This window comes from Bos grunniens, chromosome X, assembly GCF_055505025.1.
Source record: "Bos grunniens cultivar Pamir isolate PY7600 chromosome X, Bosgru_T2T1.0, whole genome shotgun sequence".
Classification (NCBI taxonomy): Eukaryota; Metazoa; Chordata; class Mammalia; order Artiodactyla; family Bovidae; genus Bos; species Bos grunniens.
The window spans coordinates 87,423,907-87,442,997 of NC_141194.1; the positions used below are offsets into that span (position 1 = coordinate 87,423,907).

The 19,091-nt window shown below is 39.5% G+C and overlaps 2 protein-coding genes across 4 annotated transcripts in view; one reads left to right on the forward strand and one right to left on the reverse strand.

Annotated features, from left to right (window-relative positions):
• Positions 1-8,111, reverse strand: part of ATG4A (autophagy related 4A cysteine peptidase) — a 78,555-nt gene extending 70,444 nt beyond the window's left edge. For both annotated transcript variants that reach the window (XM_086386661.1, XM_086386660.1), the window contains exon 1: positions 8,057-8,111. In XM_086386661.1, the coding sequence (XP_086242787.1) occupies positions 8,057-8,066 (10 nt within the window). In that variant the 5' untranslated portion in view covers positions 8,067-8,111. The remainder of the gene's footprint in view (positions 1-8,056) is intronic.
• A 118-nt stretch (positions 8,112-8,229) lies between these two features.
• PSMD10 (proteasome 26S subunit, non-ATPase 10) lies at positions 8,230-17,795 on the forward strand. Of its 2 annotated transcripts, none has more exons than XM_086386663.1 (5): positions 8,230-8,478; positions 10,769-10,867; positions 11,964-12,110; positions 12,206-12,372; positions 15,249-17,795. In XM_086386663.1, the coding sequence occupies exons 1-5, from the start codon at positions 8,236-8,238 to the stop codon at positions 15,400-15,402; spliced, it is 810 nt and encodes a 269-aa protein (XP_086242789.1). In that variant the 5' UTR covers positions 8,230-8,235; the 3' UTR covers positions 15,403-17,795. The 2 variants fall into 2 exon arrangements, with proteins under 2 accessions (XP_086242789.1, XP_086242790.1); XM_086386664.1 differs by having other exon boundaries at positions 12,206-12,293.
• Positions 17,796-19,091: the final 1,296 nt, after the last annotated feature.

Below are 19,091 nucleotides of genomic sequence, written 5' to 3' on the forward strand. Positions count from 1 at the left end.
CTTACTAGCGTGTGAGATGAGTGCAATTGTGCAGTAGTTTGAGCATTCTTTGGCATTGCCTTTCTTTGGGATTGGAATGAAAACTGACCTTTTCCAGTCCTGTGGGCATTGCTGAGTTTTCCAAATTTGTCAGCATCATCTTTCAGGATTCAAAATAGCTCAACTGTAATTCCATCACCTCCACTAGCTTTGTTCGTAGTGATGCTCCTAAGGCCCACTTGACTTCACGTTCCAGGATGTTTGGCTCTAAGTGATCACATCATCGTGATTATCTGGGTCATGAAGATCTTTTTTGTACAGTTCTTCTGTGTATTCTTGCCACCTATTCTTAATATCTTCTGCTTCTGTTGCTGCTGCTGCTGCAGCTGCTGCTAAGTCGCTTCAGTCGTGTCCAACTCTGTGCAACCCCATAGATGACAGCCCACCAGGCTCCCCCGTCCCTGGGATTCTCCAGGCAAGAACAATGGAGTGGGTTGCCATTTCCTTCTCCAATGCATGAAAGTGAAAGGTGAAAGTGAAGTCGCTCAGTCATGTCTGACTCTTCACGACCCCATGGACTGCAGCCTACCAGGCTCCTCCATCCATGGGATTTTCCAGGCAAGAGTACTGGAGTGGTGTGCCATTGCCTTCTCCGCTGCTTCTATTAGGTCCATTCCATTTCTGTCCTTTATTTAGCCCATCTTTGCATGAAATGTTCCCTTGGTATCTCTAATTTTTTTTAAAGAGATCCCTAATCTTTCCCATTCTATTGTTTTCCTCTATTTCTTTGCACTGATCACTGAGGAAGGCTTTCTTATCTCTCCTTGCTATTCTTTGGAACTCCGAATTCAAATGGGTGTATCTTTCCTTTTCTCCTTTGCTTTTCATTTTCCTTTTTTCACAGCTATTTGTAAGGCCTCCTCAGGCAGCCATTTTGCTTTTCTTGGGAATGGTCTTGATTCCTATCTCCTGTACAATGTCCAAACCTCCGTCCATAGTTCATCAGGTACTCTATCAGATCTAGTCCCTTAAATCTATTTCTCATTTGCACCATATAGTCATAAGGGATTTGATTTAAGTCATACCTGAATGGTCTAGTGGTTTTCTCCACTTACTTCAATTTAAGTCTGAATTTGGCAATAAGGAGTTCATGATCTGAGCTACAGTGAGCTCCCGGTCTTATTTTTGCTGACTGTATAGAGCTTCTCCATCTTTGGCTGCAAAGAATATAATCAATCTGATTTCTGTGTCGACCATCTGGTGATGTCCATATGTAGTCTTCTCTTGTGTTGTTGGAAGAAGGTGTTTGCTATGACCAGTGCGTTTTCTTGGCAGAACTCGATCAGCCTTTGCCCTGCTTCTTTCTGTACTCCAAGGCCAAATTTGCCTTTTACTCCAGGTATTTCTTGACTTCCTAGTTTTGCATTCCTGTCCCCTATAATGAAAAGGACATCTTTTTTGGGTGTTAGTTCTAGAAAGTCTTATAGGTCTTCATAGAACCATTCAACTTCAGCTTCTTCAGCATTACTGGTCAGGGCATAGACTTGGATTACTGTAATATTGAATGGTTTGCCTTGGAAACGAACAGAGATCATTCTGTCATTTTTGAGATTGCATCCAAGTACTGCATTTCGGACTCTTTTGTTGACTATGGAAGAAGAATACAAGAGCCTTATACTTTTGTTCCTCATCACCAAGCCCTGACTGCAAGCCTTCCTAGACTCCTCATGGAAGGAGGGGGACACAGTTCTTAAGGCATAAGCCTTCTGTATCTCCCCTCTGCCAGTTGAGGATTAAAGTCGTCTTTCTGTTTCCTCCAAACTCTCCATAATTTTTTATTTGGCTTTGGTCGGCAGAGAAAACCAAGATTTTGACTGCAACAATATCAATATGCAAGAATGGATAAAATAAAAAACAATGACAACAGTGGCAAGGATGCAAAGAAACCAGATCTCGCATATACTGATGGGAGTGTAAAATTCTATGCAGCCACTCTGGAAAAATTTCTTTAAAAACTAAATATACACTTGCCACATGCATGCATGCTAAGTCACTTCAGTCATATCAGACTTTTTGCAACATTATGGACTTTAGGCCTCGAGGCTCCTCTGTCCATGGGGATTCTCCAGGCAAGAATACTGGAGTGGGTTGCCTTGCCCTTCTCCAGGGGATTTTCCCAACCCAGGGATCAAACCTGCATCTACTGCGGCTCCTGCATTGCAGGCAGATTCTTTGCCACTGAGCCACTAGGTCTGCCCACACTTACCATATGACCCAGAAACGACTTTCCTGGGCATATATCTCAGACAAATGAAAGTTGTGCTCGGTTGCTCAGTGGTGTCTGACTCTTTGCAACTCCCTGCACTATAGCCCGCCAGGTTCCTCGGTCCATGGGATTATCCAGGAAAGAATATTGGAAAGTTGTGCATGCTAAAGTCACTTCAGTCATGTTGCACTCTTTGCGACCCTATGAACCATAGCCTGCCAGGCTCCTCTGTCCATGGAATTCAACAGGCAAGAATACTGGAATAGGTTGTTCTGTCCCCCTTCAGGGGATCTTCCCAACCCAGGGATCATACCAGAGTCTCCTGCATTACAGGTGAATTCTTTACCGCTGAAACTCCAGGGAAGCCCACTGGAAAGTTGTCTACCCAAATTCTATACACAGATGTTTATAATAGTTTTATCTGTAACAGCCCCAAAATGCAAATAACCAAAATGTCCCTAATTAGGTGAATGGTTAAACAAACTGTACTATATCCATAGCATGAAACACTCCTCACCAACAAAAAAGAACAGACTATTGATACATGTATCAACTTGGATAGATCACAAGGTCATTGAACAAAGCAGAAAAAATTGGAAAAAATCACACTTTATGACTTCATTTACATAAAATTCTCAAAAGGACAAAATTATAGAGTAGGAAAACAAATTCATATTTGGCAGGGGTTATGTATGATGGGGGTGTTAGGTGTGCCTATGAAGGGTGGCTCTCTAGTGAAGGAATATTTCTACATCTTGGTTGCAATCATGGTTGCACAAATCCACACAAGTGATAAATAACATAGACCTGTACATATACAACATTCCAGTGTCATTTTCCTAGTTTTTTGTATTGTAGTATAATTATATAAAATGTAATGATTGGACTAAACAGGATGAAGAGTATGTGGAGCATTTCTGTACTGTTTTTGCAGCTTCTTGGGAATCATTCATTATGTATCATAAGTTAAAAAATAAACCACTTATAAAGCAAGTAACTCAGAAAACAAGAGTGTGGAAGCTAAAACCCAAGGAGTAAGTAAATACAATGTTATAATAATAGCCTATAATAACATGCAGTTTTATGAAGAGATATTTTAAATAGGGAAGATTTGTATAAGCCAGTGATATACAATACCAAGATCATTTTTATCTGTAGGATTAAAACATGTGCTAAAAAATATTAGAGCCACAGATTAAAATGTCTCACCTTAAACCAGCCAACTGGCTATTATGAATTGCTTGCAATTAGTCACATAAACAATGAAAAAATTCTGCAAACAATTAAAAAATAATTTGCAAAGTATCTTCAGGCTAGTTGTTCAAACTTTATCTAGTAAGTGGTGGGAATGAAGAAGTTTCATAATGGATAAGCCAGAACCTATTCCTACAACTGTCATACAGTTAATTGATTTGTGTATGCCCTGTGTAGGATGTCCTCAAGTTTGTTTCACTACAGAATACATTCATTTTCAGCTGTGCTAGGAAAAGAATATTTGCACTGAGTGAAATGTTTCGTGATAATTAGAAAGGAGCAAATAGGGAAACCTGCCTCTCCCTCCTTGGACACAAAATGATAACCACTAGCCATATGAAGCTATTTAAATTTTTTAAAATTAAAATCTAATTTAAAATGTAGTTCCCAGATACATTTCAAGTGTTCAATGTGACTAATGGCTACCATATCAGAACAGCTTAGATATAGAACTTTTCCATCATCACAAAAAGTTATGTTGGACAGTGTTGCTCTAGAGCATGAAAAACATGTCATTTCCCCACAATCATGGGTAGTGTTACAGCCCAAAGAGCTCTGACAGAAATTAGTATTGCATTATCTGAGGTTTTCATTTACACACAATTTTATCTTCAGCAATACTGAGCAATATGTTGCAGTGGTTAAGTGCTAGGGTTTTAGGGTAGAATAGCACTGGATTACCATTTTAGCTCCAACCTTTGCCAAGTTGTGTGACCTCAAGCATGCTATTTTGCTTCTCTGTGCCTGTATTCTCCCTTTTTTTTTTTTTTAAAAGGTGGGGGCTCAGGAATAATGGAAACTCCCTCAAAGAGTTGTTGCGAAAGACTAAATGAGAAAAGCGCAATACCTGACACATGTGATCTGTAAATATTATTCTTGAAGTCCAGACGATGGATTTGGCTTGTTCTAGGACTTTGCCAACAAAGGTCCATCTAGTCAAGGCTATGGTTTTTCCAGTGGTCATGTATGGATGTGAGAGTTGGACTGTGAAGAAAGCTGAGCACTGAAGAATCGATGCTTTTGAACTGTGGTGTTGGAGAAGACTCCTGAGAGTCCCTTGGCCTGCAAGGAGATCCAACCAATCTATTCTAAAGGAGATCAGTCCTGGGTGTTCTTTGGAAGGAATGATGCTAAAGCTGAAACTCCGGTACTTTGGCCACCTCATGTGAAGAGTTGACTCATTGGAAAAGACTCTGATGTTGGGAGAGATTGGGGGCAGGAGGAGAAGGGGACGACAGAGGATGAGATGGCTGGATGGCATCACCGACTCGATGGACGTGAGTCTGAGTGAACTCTGGGAGCTGGTGATGGAAAGGGAGGCCTGGTGTGCTGCGATTCACGGGGTCGCAAAGAGTCAGACACGACTGAGCGACTGAACTGAACTGAGGACCTAGACTCTAGATGACCAGTAGAAAAGGGAATATTCAATTGTACAAGTAGCAAGGGAGTCCATCCCTAACAGGGCCCCCCTTTGACTCTTGATAAATAAACAGTAACCACACTGTTCCTCCATACTTGGGGACAGTAACGAAAGAGAAGACATCTTCTCCCTTAGAGATCTATTTGTCTTGCAGCTTTCAAAAAGTTGAAGAATATCTTACCCTTGTCCTTAAAGGATTCATAATTGAAGTTAACCACCCGGTCATATCAAATAATTTAAAAGCACAACACACCATCTATAAAAGGTTACCCAAACAAGTCACTCAGTAGTAGGGGCACTTGGAGTTTGTCTCCAGCTGTTTCTGGCAATCAAATCCAATTTTTTGATTTATTATTATAGTAAAATGTTACTATACCCAATCCTTTGTGAGTACCACACAACAAGCCTGCTGTACCTCTGAAATCAACTGGATATTTATTGAACACCTACTAAATACAGGACACTTTCACTATACACCAGCCATTAGCAAGCTACATCTGGCAAGTCAAATTAGGTCCACTTTGTATTTTCCTTATGGTAAGGAAGGTATGAATGACTTTTACATTTTTTCACCTGTTGGAAGAACTGCCTTCACCCACTAATACCAAACACCAAATGGCCCTGGACATTAGCTTTTGCTCCAGACTTGATAATGTTTCTTAATTAATTCAACCTAAAATTACAAGACAAAAGAGCACTTATATGTGAAACTTATACAGTAGGAAAGTCATTTCAACAACTAACACTGTTTGAATCATAAGTGATGCCAACACGCTTTATACACTTTCCGTGCTGTTACAAATCAAAACAACAAAATCACAATGAGATACCACTTTGCACCCACTAGAATGGCTGTAATAAAAAAAAATAGACATTAAAGATGTGGAGGAGAATATACATTGTTAATGGGAGGGGAAAATATACAGACACTTTGGTAAATTCTGACAGTTCCTCACAAATTTAAACATAGAATTCCATATGGCCCAGCAATTCTACTCCTAGATAGGTACCAAGAGAAATGAAAGCATATATCTGCACAGAAACATGTACATGAATGTTTATAGCAGTATTACTCATAATAACCAAAAGGCAGAAGCCAACCAACTGATGAGTGGATAAGTGAAATATGGAAAGCCATACAGCAAAATATTATTTAGCCATTAAAATGAAGTATTGATACATACTACAATTTGGAAAAACTTCAGAAACCTTATGCTAAGTGAAAGAAGCTAAACACAAAAGATTTTTGTATGATTCATACACACTGGCAATAAAAATTAATGAAGTACTGGTACATGCTACAATATGGAGGAACCTCAAAAATATGCTAAGTGCAAGAAGCCAGGCACAAAAGACCACTTCTTACTTGATTTAATTCAGATGAAATGCCCAGAATATGCAAATTTATAGAGACAGAAAATAGATCAGTGGTTACCTGGAGTTGGGAGTGGGAATGAGGATTAATTGTAAATAAATGAGTATGAGGGATTTAGGAGGGAAGTGAAAATGTTCTAAAACATTATGATTATGGTTGCATCATTCAGTAAAGTTACTAAAAATATTGAACTATACACTTGAAATGGGTGAATTTTTTGATATGAAAAATATATCCTAATAAAGTTATTAAAAATAGGAAAGGAAGAGTAGGGGAAACTGGGTGAGGGGTGCACAGAAATTCTGCATTATCTTCCCAACTTTTCTATAAACCTTACACTATTCTGAAATTTAACTAAAAAATAACAAGAATATGTTTGTGCATTCATACCTATCTGTGTGAAAAGACATTTATAAAGATAAAATGTGTAAAATCTCATTATAGATGAGCATTAACATGAACATTTGAAACTATTTTGACAACAGAGAATACTATTAGCCCCAAATAAAATGTTACCTCCCAAAAAGAATTTCATTATTCTCATTAGTTGTCCTGCATTACCTAAAATAAATGCTCAATTATTATTACTTTGAATTTTATCAATAAACATTTGCTAAAATTTGTTTTCTCCTTTGTCATATAAGTACCTACACATTATCCTCGATTTTGTTTTTTGGCCCACAGAGCCTAAAATATTTACTATCTGGTTCTTTACAGAACTGTGTTCTACACTATTACAGGATAAATATAATCAGTCTCCTTCTTGAGTGTATTGTTATCATTACCTAGTTTTGGCATAATGCCCTTAGTATATTAGTTGCTCAGTCCTGTCCGACTCTTTGTAACCCCATGTCCGGCGAACTCTGGAGGCAAAAATACTGGAATGGGTAGCCACTCCCTTCCCCACGGGATCTTCCTGATCTAACCACGGTTTCCCGCATTGCAGGCAGATTCTTTACCATCTGAGCCTCCAGGGAAGCCCGTCCTTAGTATAGATCCTATAATTTTGCCTTTTGACTCACAAAGTCTAAAGATATTTATGTAGCTCTTCACAGAAAAGTTGCCAAGCCCTGTTCTACACTGTAACAGGGTAAATATAATCAGTCTCTTTCTTGAGTATATTCTTATCATAACTTAGCTGTGGTATGATGCCAGTCTGGATATCCCCTATAAAGGATAAGCCGTGCATTTCTTCTGCTGTGGCACTATTTAGGATTCCCATAAATAGAAACACTACTAGATTAATAGTCTAGCAAAACTTCGATGTCACCTTTATTATCATGATATTAAAGAGTCAACACTATAGACAGTGTCAAGATGACCCTCAAGTTGTTATGTCACCACGCCATGGACTCCGTGAGATCTCTTAGATATCAAGTGGCTCCTATGGCATCACACCCTGCCTTTGGCATCACCCTGGCACATCACCTTAGTGTCATATGCCATCACTGTTGTGGCAGAATTCTGCCCTAATGCCACTCCACCGAAATGTCAGCATAATTAACCCCTATTTCCTTCCAATCCTTTGGCAGCGGCAGGAGCGATGGGGAGGGTGGCCACAGGCACTGGTTCGAGCTCAGGAGGTAATACTCAGCTGCTACCGTTTTCCCTTCCGCTTACCACTGCAGATCAGGGCCCCCAGGACAGGACTTTTTGGCTCCCATAACTCTCTTGCCATGACCCCGCACCCATTTCGCGTCACTGACTTAGTGTCCCAACAGCGACCACCCACCCCGGTTCTACACGAAGCCGCTCCCCATACCTGACTCCATTCTCCAGCTGTCATCCTGGGCCAATTCCACCGGCCACTTGACTACGGAGGCTGCAAGGGACCCTGGGACTCGTAGTTCCGCGCCGCTAGGGTCAGAGTCGGGGAGAGTGGCGAAGGCGCCTCCCTGCCCGGAACTGCGCTCAGACTGCAACTCCCAGAGGCGCCCTGCGATGGGAAAAGCAAAGGAAGAAGAGAGGATGGTGATTGGTGGAGCTCTACGGGCTCTTTTGATTAGCGCTCGGAGCCTGCGAAGTGAGGAGGTGGTGGATCTGGCTGCACCGAGATCCTGGGAAAGCGAAATGGAGGGGTGTGTGTCTAACCTAATGATCTGCAACCTGGCCTACAGCGGGAAGCTGGAGGAGTTAAAGGAGAGGATCCTGGCGGATAAGTCCCTGGCCACTAGGACTGACCAGGTAAAGCAGCGCTGGACCCTCTCCGCAGGCGGCGGCGGCGGCGGCGGCGGAGACAACGTGGCTGCACAGCCCTGCCCAGTCCAGGGGGAGGCCGGTTCCGAGAGGGCGGGATTCCCGCCCGCGCCTCCCCATCCTTACCCCTGGGTCACCTCAGGACTCGGGATAGAGCGGCCCAATCTAGCCCCGCAAACTGCCAATGTTTCCCCCCCTCCCCCTTTGGCCCGGTACTTAGCTTGCTGTATTTTGGATATTTCTAGAACGTTTAGGTCATTTCTCAGAAATGCCCAATCTTTGAGGCATCTGTGAGAAGGAAAGTTTTTGGATTTTTGAAATGGATTTCTTTGCTTTTATTAGTGATTTTATTCGAGGCAACATGTGTAACTGAACGCCTCTTCTGTGTCAGGCAGTTACTGGAAGGAGCAGACGTGGATAAAATAATCCCAAATCACGTCCGATTTTAATTGTGGTATTCTTCGGGAGAGAAGTTGACGTGGTGCTTTCAGAACATATCATGGAAGGACCTGATTTAATCTGGCTTAGGAAAGCCGAATGTTGTAACCCTAAAGACTTTGCAAAGGAGGGAAGATTGACTGTATCTTGAACAATGAGTGAGGTTTCCCTGGAGGATGAATGGGCAGTTTAGGCAGAAGCGAAACAAAAGAGAGTGGACCTTGGGAATGTTTCTTTCTGCTCTCCTACTTAAAGAATCCTCATGCTTTCACCCTGAGTTTCTAGAAAGATTCATGGTGCCCTCAGTAAGCCAACAAACATTTATAGATTGCTTCCTGTTTGACAGGCACAGTGCTAAGCACTAGCAAGATAATGTCACATAATTAAAAATCTCCATTTTGTGTCTTTGGGAAGAGAATTAGAAGTCGGGAGGCTTCTCTGGAACTTTCCTTTGCTGCTCAACCTGAAAAATCCCTTTGCCTAGTTTGCCTTTAGTTTGGTCTGGTAATGTTTAATACTTTAGATTTAATTTAACAAAATTAAATTAAGATTTAATAATACTTCTAACCATTCTTCATCAAGTCAATGGCATAAAAAAGGGAGAAACTATTCAGGATCAAAAGACTTAAGAAACAACTGTTGGAACTTGTGGATCTTGTATGGATCCTGATTGAAAACAAGCTAACTGCAAAAAGACATTTGGGATACTGTTGCGGAAATCTGAATACAGATTGGGTATTTGATGTTATAAAGGAGTTAGAGTTAATTTTAATCAGTGTAATAGCTATGTAGTAAAGTATTTTTATGGAGAAGGAAATGGCAGCACAGTATTTTTGCCTGGGAAATCCCATGGACAAAGGAGTCTGGCAGGCTACAGTCCATGGGGGTCACAAAAGAGTTGGACAGGACTTAAGGACTAAACAACAACAGAGTGCTTTTTAGACACTCAAATATTTAGGGATGAAAAATCATGATATTTAAGATTCGTTTTTTAAAATCTCTTTAAGAAAAAAAAACAGATGAAGCAAATATAAGAAAACATTTGTACAATGTAAGTGATTGGCCTATTTTTATATGAATTTGAAATTTTTGTAATAAAGCTTATAATACTATTTTCTTTTACCCAGAGCTAAGAAATATAGCAGTCACTGCAAAAAAAAAAAAAAAGAGCGAGAAATTCTTATTGAGAAACATGACTAACTTCTTTCTAGCTTATTTTTTTTTAAATAATGTTGCTTTCTAATTCTGTGTGTGGTATGTTTTTAAAATGGCTGTATAGGGAATCTCAACTAGTTTTATGAACATTTCCTTTCCATAAGATTCACTTGTTCTTTCTAGAGTATCTAGAAAATTCAGATGTGTCCTAATTTCACCATTTACTAGCTATGTGACCTTGGACAAGCTGCTTACCTTGAGGAATCTTAGTTCCCTGATCTGTAAAATGGGGATAATATATACTGTATAGGATCATGGGGATTACAGGAGATGATAGACATAAAATTTTTAGCACAGTGCCTGACATAAAAATATGTACGTAGTTAAAGCTCTATTTCTGCCAAAGCACTGAAGTAAGTTTTTTGCTCTATTGCTTTCATGGGTCTATTCTACCCAGAATTACCTACATTCATCAATGTATTCTCCACATGGTACTAAAACCTTAGGCTCTCTTATATAAGTAATGTAGTTTAAGGTTACCTACCTGAGGATCCAGTCCTCTCCATTTCTTGTTTCCAAACCGTATGTTCACTGGCTCAGGATTAATATGTTCTGCTTTCTCATCTTAGTTCTTTTATTTCTTTTCAAGAATGTTGATCTTACTGCTTCTCTGTTTCCCGTGTAGGACAGCAGAACGGCGTTGCATTGGGCATGCTCAGCTGGACATACAGAAATTGTTGAATTCTTGCTGCAACTTGGAGTGCCCGTGAATGATAAAGATGATGTGAGTACTAGGCGGAGTTGATAAATTCCCTGTTATCTTTAGAGTCCAGACTGGTGTTTACTGAAGCCCAAGAATTAAAGCCACAAACAAATTTTAACCTTTATGACTAGGAAGTTGCAGCATGGCGCCAGTGACCAAATACAGGACTGGTGGTTGCATTATTTCAGAATGTTCATTTTGCCACTCATAGCCTGTAATTTAAGGTAAGCCTGCAGATCAAGGCTTATTGCAATGACCTCTAAGAGACTACAAACCCTTTTTTATTATGTTAAAAACTTTTTGGTGAATAGTGCCTAGATATTAGAATGAGGGCCTAGAACCTTTTTTGTTATATAGAGATTTAGTGCAATGGTATTGGTTATATTAGAGTAAGACTTCTTGCAGGAGACCCCGGTTCGATTCCTGGGTTGAGAAGATCTGCTGGAGAAGGGATAGGCTACCCTCTCCAGTATTCTTGGGCTTCCCTTATGGCTCAGCTGATAAAGAATCTGCCTGCAATGCAGGAGACCCGGGTTCTATCCCCTGGAGAAGGGAACGGCTATCCACTCCAGTATTCTGGCCTGGAGAATTCCATGGACTGTATAGTCCATGGGGTCGCAAAGAGTTGGACTCAAATGAGTGACTTTCACTTTCTGAAGAATAGGGTGAAAACTTTGTAAACAGGTTCCTTTTCAAGGATGCTTGAGGAAGTAATATTCATAATGGCAAAAAAAGAAAAATAATGGAGGAATAGTTGAGTACAGTATGTATATCCACATAATTGTATGCAGCCAATAAAGTTATGATTCCAAATGACAGAAAAATTCCTACAACATGATGGTAAGTGGAAATTGTGGAAAATACAACTCAACGAAGCTTAATATCCTACGATCCCTATTTAAAAACACATTAGACTTAGGTAGTCTCCATGTTACAGAATTATGGATGCTTTTCTTTTGTATGTATCTGATTTCCAAATATCCTGCAGTGCTTAATGAGGGAAAGAATATATTTTCTTAAAACCATTCATACACAGCTTTGTTAACCCTGTCTTAATGTTAGCGTTAATCCCTGTGACTTTTCTCCCTGGTTTGTGTTCTGTCCACCTCTTTTATAGGCAGGTTGGTCTCCTCTTCATATTGCTGCTTCCGCTGGCCGAGATGAGATTGTCAAAGCCCTTCTGGGAAAAGGTGCTCAAGTGAATGCTGTCAATCAAAATGGCTGTACTCCCCTACATTATGCAGCTTCCAAAAACAGGCATGAGGTAGGGTTCCATTCCTAGGCTTCTTGAGTTTTAAACCTCTACGCAAACACAAATATTAACAGATATCTGCACTGTTTTCTTTTACATCTTCTCAGATTGCTGTCATGTTACTGGAAGGCGGAGCTAATCCAGACGCTAAGGACCATTATGAGGCCACAGCAATGCACCGCGCAGCAGCCAAGGGTAACTTGAAGATGATTCATATTCTTCTGTACTACAAAGCTTCCACAAACATCCAAGACACTGAGGGTAACACTCCTCTGTAAGTGATGAATAGCAGTCATTTGTATTCTACCTGACATTAGCCCTCTTGCACTAATTCTTACACACCATTTTTTTAAATTCTGCTTATAATACATCTTTATGGCCAAACAAAAATTGAAAGTACACAAAAGTATAAAGATAAAAATTCAAAGTGCCTATCGTCTTGCCACCCGGAAATAACCACTGACAGCATTTTAATGTATTTCCTCCCTGTCTTTCATATGTAAATATGCATACTTTACCTATGCTTTTTTTTTTGTAAAATTGGAACCATATTGTGTATGTAGTTTCATATATTGTGCTTTTTACCTCATAGTGTAATCATTTTCCAATGTTAATAAATATTTGATTTTGAATGCCTATACACAACACTATTTTATGCCAGAATTTAATAATTCCTCTATTCCTGTATATTTAAGCTTTTTTGAGTTTTCCACTATTATAAATAATGCTACATTGATCAAACGTTATACGAAAACCTTTGGCCGTATTGCTGATTAGTATCTTAGTGTAGAACTAGAATTGCTGGGTCAACAGATACACATTTTAAAACAGTTGCTGTATATTCCAAAATTACTTCCAGAGGAGTTGTATTATTGCCTCCTCCCAACAGCAGTTTGAGAGTGCCTATTGCCCCTTTCCAACACAAAAATATCCTTTTCTTATAGGGAAAATGGTGTTTCAGAGTTGTAACTTGCATTTTCTTACTATCAAGGAAGCTAAACATTTTTAGTGCCTATGACTATATTTCTTCTCTAAATTATAGCTTTCTATATCCCTTTCTCTGTTTCCTTTTGGAAAATTAATTTATTTTTACTGATTTGTTTGCATAGCCTTGACATAGTACAAATATTAACCTTCTTCCGTGCTAGTTGAAAATATTTTTCCCAGTTTGTCTTTAAATTTTATTTTTTTGAAATGACAGAAGTTTTCAACTTCTATATAGTCAGATCTATTAATCTTCCCTCATAGCTAGAAAGTGCTTCCTCACCCTGAAGTTAGATAAATATTCAGCTGTATTTTGGGGCTTCCTGGTGGCCTAGATGGTAAAGAATCTGCCTGCAATGCGAGAGACCCAGGTTCAGTCCCTGGGTCAGGAAGATCCCCTGGAGAAGGGAATGGCTACCCACTCCAGTATTCTTGCCTGGAGAATTCCATGGACAGAGGAGCCTGGCAGGCTACATTCCGTGGGGTTGAAAGAGTCGGACACAACATAGCAACCAATATATTTTCACACGCTATAATCGAGAACTCAGGCATTTTCATTGCAGATCCAGTCTCTTTATATTTATTGGGCTTCCCTGGTGGCACAAACGGTTAAGAATCTGCCTGTAATGCAGGAGACCCAGGTTTGATCCCTGAGTTGGGAAGATCCCCTGGAGAAGGAAATGACAGTCACTCCAGTATTCTTGCCTGGGAAATCCCATGGACAGAGGAGCATGGTGGGCTATAGTCCACGGGGTAACAGAGAGTCAGACACAACTGAGTGACTAACACTTATTATACTATGTACACTTAAGTCACCTGTATTTTATTGCTGTTTTACGAAAAAAACATTGTATTGGTTTGGTTTAACTTTTTTTATTTATTTACTTTAATTAGAGGCTAATTACTTTACAGTATTGTATTGGTTTTGCCATACATCAACATCAATCCGCCACAGGTGTACACGTGTTCCCAATCCTGAACCCCCCTCCCACCTCCCTCCCCATCCCATCCCTCTGGGTCATCCCAGTGTACCAGCCCCAAGCATCCTGTAGTTACTGCTTTTCATTTAACTCACATGCATCTGGCACTGATTATGTATGATCTGAAGCCATCCTCTACCTTGATATTTCTTCTACAGTACTTGGCCACTTTTATTCCTTATTAAATGGTGACTTTTTTGAACCAGAAAATCTATGAGTCTTCTTTTTAGTCCAGAGTAAGATTCAGTGTTGTTTTCTTAACTCTTTGTTTTAAAATTTTTCTCTGTAGTTCTGTGTGGCTTTATTTAGAAAAACATGCATGTTCTAGCCCTTTTCTCCAAATAAGAAAGGGAGGGTGGCCTGGAGGAAATTTAGGAGTCACAGGCAGTGTTGGGTCCTGGGAAGAGCCAAAGATTAAGGAATAGTTAGATGCTATTTGCTGTATCCAAAATCAGCCACTTAACAGCTATATTAAATATTTGTATTAAATAACTTGGAGAAGTTACTTAAGTTTCCTGAGTCTAATTTTCTTATCTGTAATATGAGATATGTAAAATTCCTTCCTCTCTAAGGTTAAATAAAATAACATGTTAAGTGTATAGTACTCTACCTGGTAAACTGTTAAGTGCCTCACAAGGTCCCCACCTCTACCCCTGCCCAACTCACTGCTCAGCCATGTTGTCATCATATACAAAGACTTTAACCTCTGTCACAATTTCAACTGTAAAATGGTGATAATAATACCTTGCTAACTTACAGAGTGCCTATAACAATCATATGATATAAAAAATTTTATAGACTGCTTTTCCAATATTTAAACCACACAAGTTGCTATTAGCAGATTATATATAGAGGTTTTTCTGAATTCTAATCCAGAATTATTGTATGTGTTTGGTGTAACCTACTAATCTCCATAAATTGAGGGCATTGTTCCTTAGGCTGGCATTTAGATCACTTTTGTTGTAGTAGGGTCAGAATTGTTATTTATGATCTGAGATTATAAAGCTATATTCCACTGAATTTTAACTTATATACACTCTTCTCCATGGAAATAGATTTTCCTTTCAAGATTAAATAACTTTCCAACATCACACGACCATATGCAGTTTAGACTACCTGTCAGGGACTCCTAAACATTACATAGAATTGGAAATGATTAATCAATCTCTGTGGTCCTTGATTTCAGACACTTAGCCTGTGATGAAGAGAGAGTGGAAGAAGCAAAATTGCTGGTGTCCCAAGGAGCAAGCATTTACATTGAGAATAAAGAAGAAAAAACACCCCTGCAAGTGGCCAAAGGTGGGCTGGGTTTAATACTCAAGAGAATGGTAGAAAGCTAAGCAGCTTGGATTTAGTCTTACTTTGTTTTGTGGCTGTCCCCTAATGTACTGGTAACTAATGTACTTGTGCACAAGACATCATCTATGAATGATGAAGTTTTTTCATCTCCCAAGTCTTGTAAACATGTTTACTATTGTTCCTGCTGAGTTATTTGTTCTTAGCTTACAACTTGCTTTCCAGGCATTGAACAACTGTTGACATTGTTCTACTCTAATATATTATTCTGTATTGAATTTTGGTTACGTCTGTGCAAGTGATTCTGTGGCTATTGTGAGTCTTAAGCACCCTATCACACACCCTCTATCCCCCTTTGAGGCAGAACAACCCCAGGAGCACCAGGCCAATTGTTCTGCTAAATGTTTCTAGGTAGATTCTAGAATGTTCCTCCGTACAGTTAAAACACATCATAACTCATTTTTCAAGATCACTCAGAAGCCTATGCCACATATTTCTGTTTTTTCCGACAATACGGTTTAATTTGTTTTTGTTATCGGAAGAATACTTACATCTTGTGAGGACCAAGTTTTCGATTCGGGGATGCTGTCCAAGTTTGGCATTCAAGTACCAGTGTCTTTTTTAATGAGCTATTTCCCTCCAAAGTAAATTTAAAAAGAAAATTTTAAAGTACCTATATTAAATCACACCATATTGAAAAGAATGTCAAGTTTGTTACCATGATGTGTAACAAAAATGAATTTTTATTTGTATTTCAGCAGCTAAAAGAATAAAATGCTGAATCTCCTGATTCTTCTTTCAAATCAGTTAGATACTCACTTAAGCCTTTAAAGGCTTTATAAAGATACTTTCTTAATTTTTGGTAACTCTAAAGTCAGTAAAATTAGTGAAGCTTGAACTGCAGCTAAAATATGTAAAAATCTTCTGAATTGCTAATTCAATTGGAGCAACAGAAAATTAATAAGTATAAACTTGATCTCAATTTAGGGAAGCATTTTAAATGATTCAGTTCAGTTCAGTTCAGTCTCTCAGTCGTGTCCGACTCTGCGACCCCATGAATCGCAGCATGCCAGGCCTCCCTTTCCATCACCAACTCCCAGAGTTCACTCAAACTCACGTCCATTGAGTCGGAGATGCAATCCAGCCATCTCATCCTCTGTCATCCCCTTCTCCTCCTGCCCCCAGTCCCTCCCAGCATCACAGTCTTTTCCAATGAGTCAACTCTTCGCATGAGGTGGCCAAAGTACTGAGAGTTTCAGCTTTAGCATCATTCCTTCCAAAGAACACCCAGGGCTGATCTCCTTTAGAATGGACTGGTTGGATCTCCTTGCAGTCCAAGGGACTCTCAAGAGTCTTCTCCAAAACCACAGTTCAAAAGCATCAATTCTTCAGCGCTCAAGCTTTCTTCACAGTCCAACTCTCACATCCATACATGACCACTGGAAAAATCATAGCCTTGACTAGACGGACCTTTGTTGCCAAAGTGATATCTCTGCTTTTGAATATGCTATCTAGGTTGGTCATAACTTTCATTCCAAGGAGTAAGCGTCTTTTAATTTCATGGCTGCAGTCACCATCTGCAGTGATTTTGGAGCCCCAAAAAATAAAGTCTGACACTGTTTCCACTGTTTCCCCATCTATTTGCCATGAAGTGATGGGACCAGATGTCATGATCTTCGTTTTCTGAATGTTGAGCTTTAAGCCAACTTTTTCACTCTCCTCTTTCACTTTCATCAAGAGGCTTTTGAGTTCCTCTTCACTTTCTGCCATAAGGGTGGTGTCATCTGCATATCTGAGGTTCTTGATATTTCTCCCAGCAATCTTGATTCCAGCTTGTGCTTCTTCCAGCCCAGAGTTTCTCATGATGTACTCTGCATATAAGTTAAATAAGCAGGGTGACAGTATACAGCCTTGAAGTACTCCTTTTCCTATTTGGAACCAGTCTGGTGTTTAAATGATTACTAGCCATAAAATCTAATGAACTCCAAGTGACTCTTCTAATTATTTTTATTTGAATTTTATGCTGCAAATAGTGCTTGAAATAAGTAATCCAAATGAGTCCACAACCTTCAATTAATTTGGGGTCAGAAACTTAATGAATGGTATCTAAAATGGGTTTTGTAAACATAAATGTGTTGTTGATATGCAAAACCCTTTTACGTAAGTATTTTGAGTGCTGAGCTTTACAATTATTAATCAGGGAAGCATATTCTTATAGAACTAGACTTTGTTTATTGAATGCTAGAGATAGAATTGATGATGGGAAATAATTTCTTTCTAACGTTTTTTAGCGTGATCACAGAGTAAAGTTGTATCTAATAGAGCCTGTTAGGACTGAAGGTATTCATAAGTGCTGAGTCTTTTTGTCTGAGTTAGTAGGTTTTATGAATGTAAAAGAAAACTCATCTTAATTCTTTAATAAACAATACGGATGAAACCAAGCCTCATGTAATTTGTATGCCTTTGGCATTTTATTCTATTTTATTTTTTTGCCTGCATCATGTGACACATGGGACCTTAGTTCCCTGACCAGGGATCCGACCTGCATCCCCTACATTGGAACTGTGGAGTCTTAACCATTGGACCACCAGGGAACTCCCTATTGGCATTTTAAATGAAGTGGCTTAGCATTTCAATCACTAAAACTGAGGGTATTGATGGCTTCAGATATTGATCAGATTGTTTCATGTTCCCTATAGGAAACCCAGTAGAGATTAAGCTGATTCAAGTTCAGCAGGTTTTACAGTTACGTTCAAAATGAACTCAGTGATGACAATTTTAACTGTAGAGCTTAACTGAGAATATAATATGGAAACAATAGATAAACAAAAGAGTGGAAAAATTACATTCGTATTTATTGGAGGGAGTCTGCGATATCAGTGTGGTTCTTTGAGATTCAAGATAATTGTACATTTTACTTCATCATCTCTGACTTAACAATTTAGCTGACCCTAGTGTTTTGATGCCCCAATATAACTATACCAGCTACACTGAATTCATTACATGGCAGTGTCTTCTGCTTTTTGTTTCCATATCCTGTTACACGATCAAGCCCCCAGGTTCTTCTGTTAGCAAGTTTGATATAGTATGGGAGCTCATCACTTTGAGGTGTATGACTATAACTTCACAGTTGTACTGACTACCTAAATTTGAATGCAGACATTTTAATGTGCATTTTTCTGGCAAGAGGGTTCTGTAGCTTTCGTCAGATTCTCAAAGGGATGTATGACTTCTAAAAAGGTTAAGAATACTTGGTTGAGGGGAAGGATGGGAAGAAGGGATAGTTAGGGAGTTTGGGATGGACACTGCTTCCCTGATGGCTCAAAAGAATCCGCCTGCAGTGCAGGAGACGTGGATTCAATCCCTGGTTTGGGAAGATCCCCTGGAGAAGGGCACATCAACCCCACTCCAGTATTCTTGCCTGGAGAATCCCACGGGGAGAGGAGCCTAGCAGGCTGCAGTTCATGGAGTTGCAAAAGAGTCGGACATTGGATAACTAACAAGGACCTGCTGTATAGGACAGGGAACTCCACTCGATGTGGCAGCCTGGATGGGAAGGGAGTTTGGGGGAGAATGGATACATGTATATATATTGCTGAGTCCCTTTGCTGTCCATCTGAAACTATCACTACATTGTTAATTAGCTAAACTCTAATACAAAATAGAAAGTTTAATTAAAAGGAATCCCCAGTTGAGAGAAAGAAATACTGAATCAATTATCAGCAGACATAGG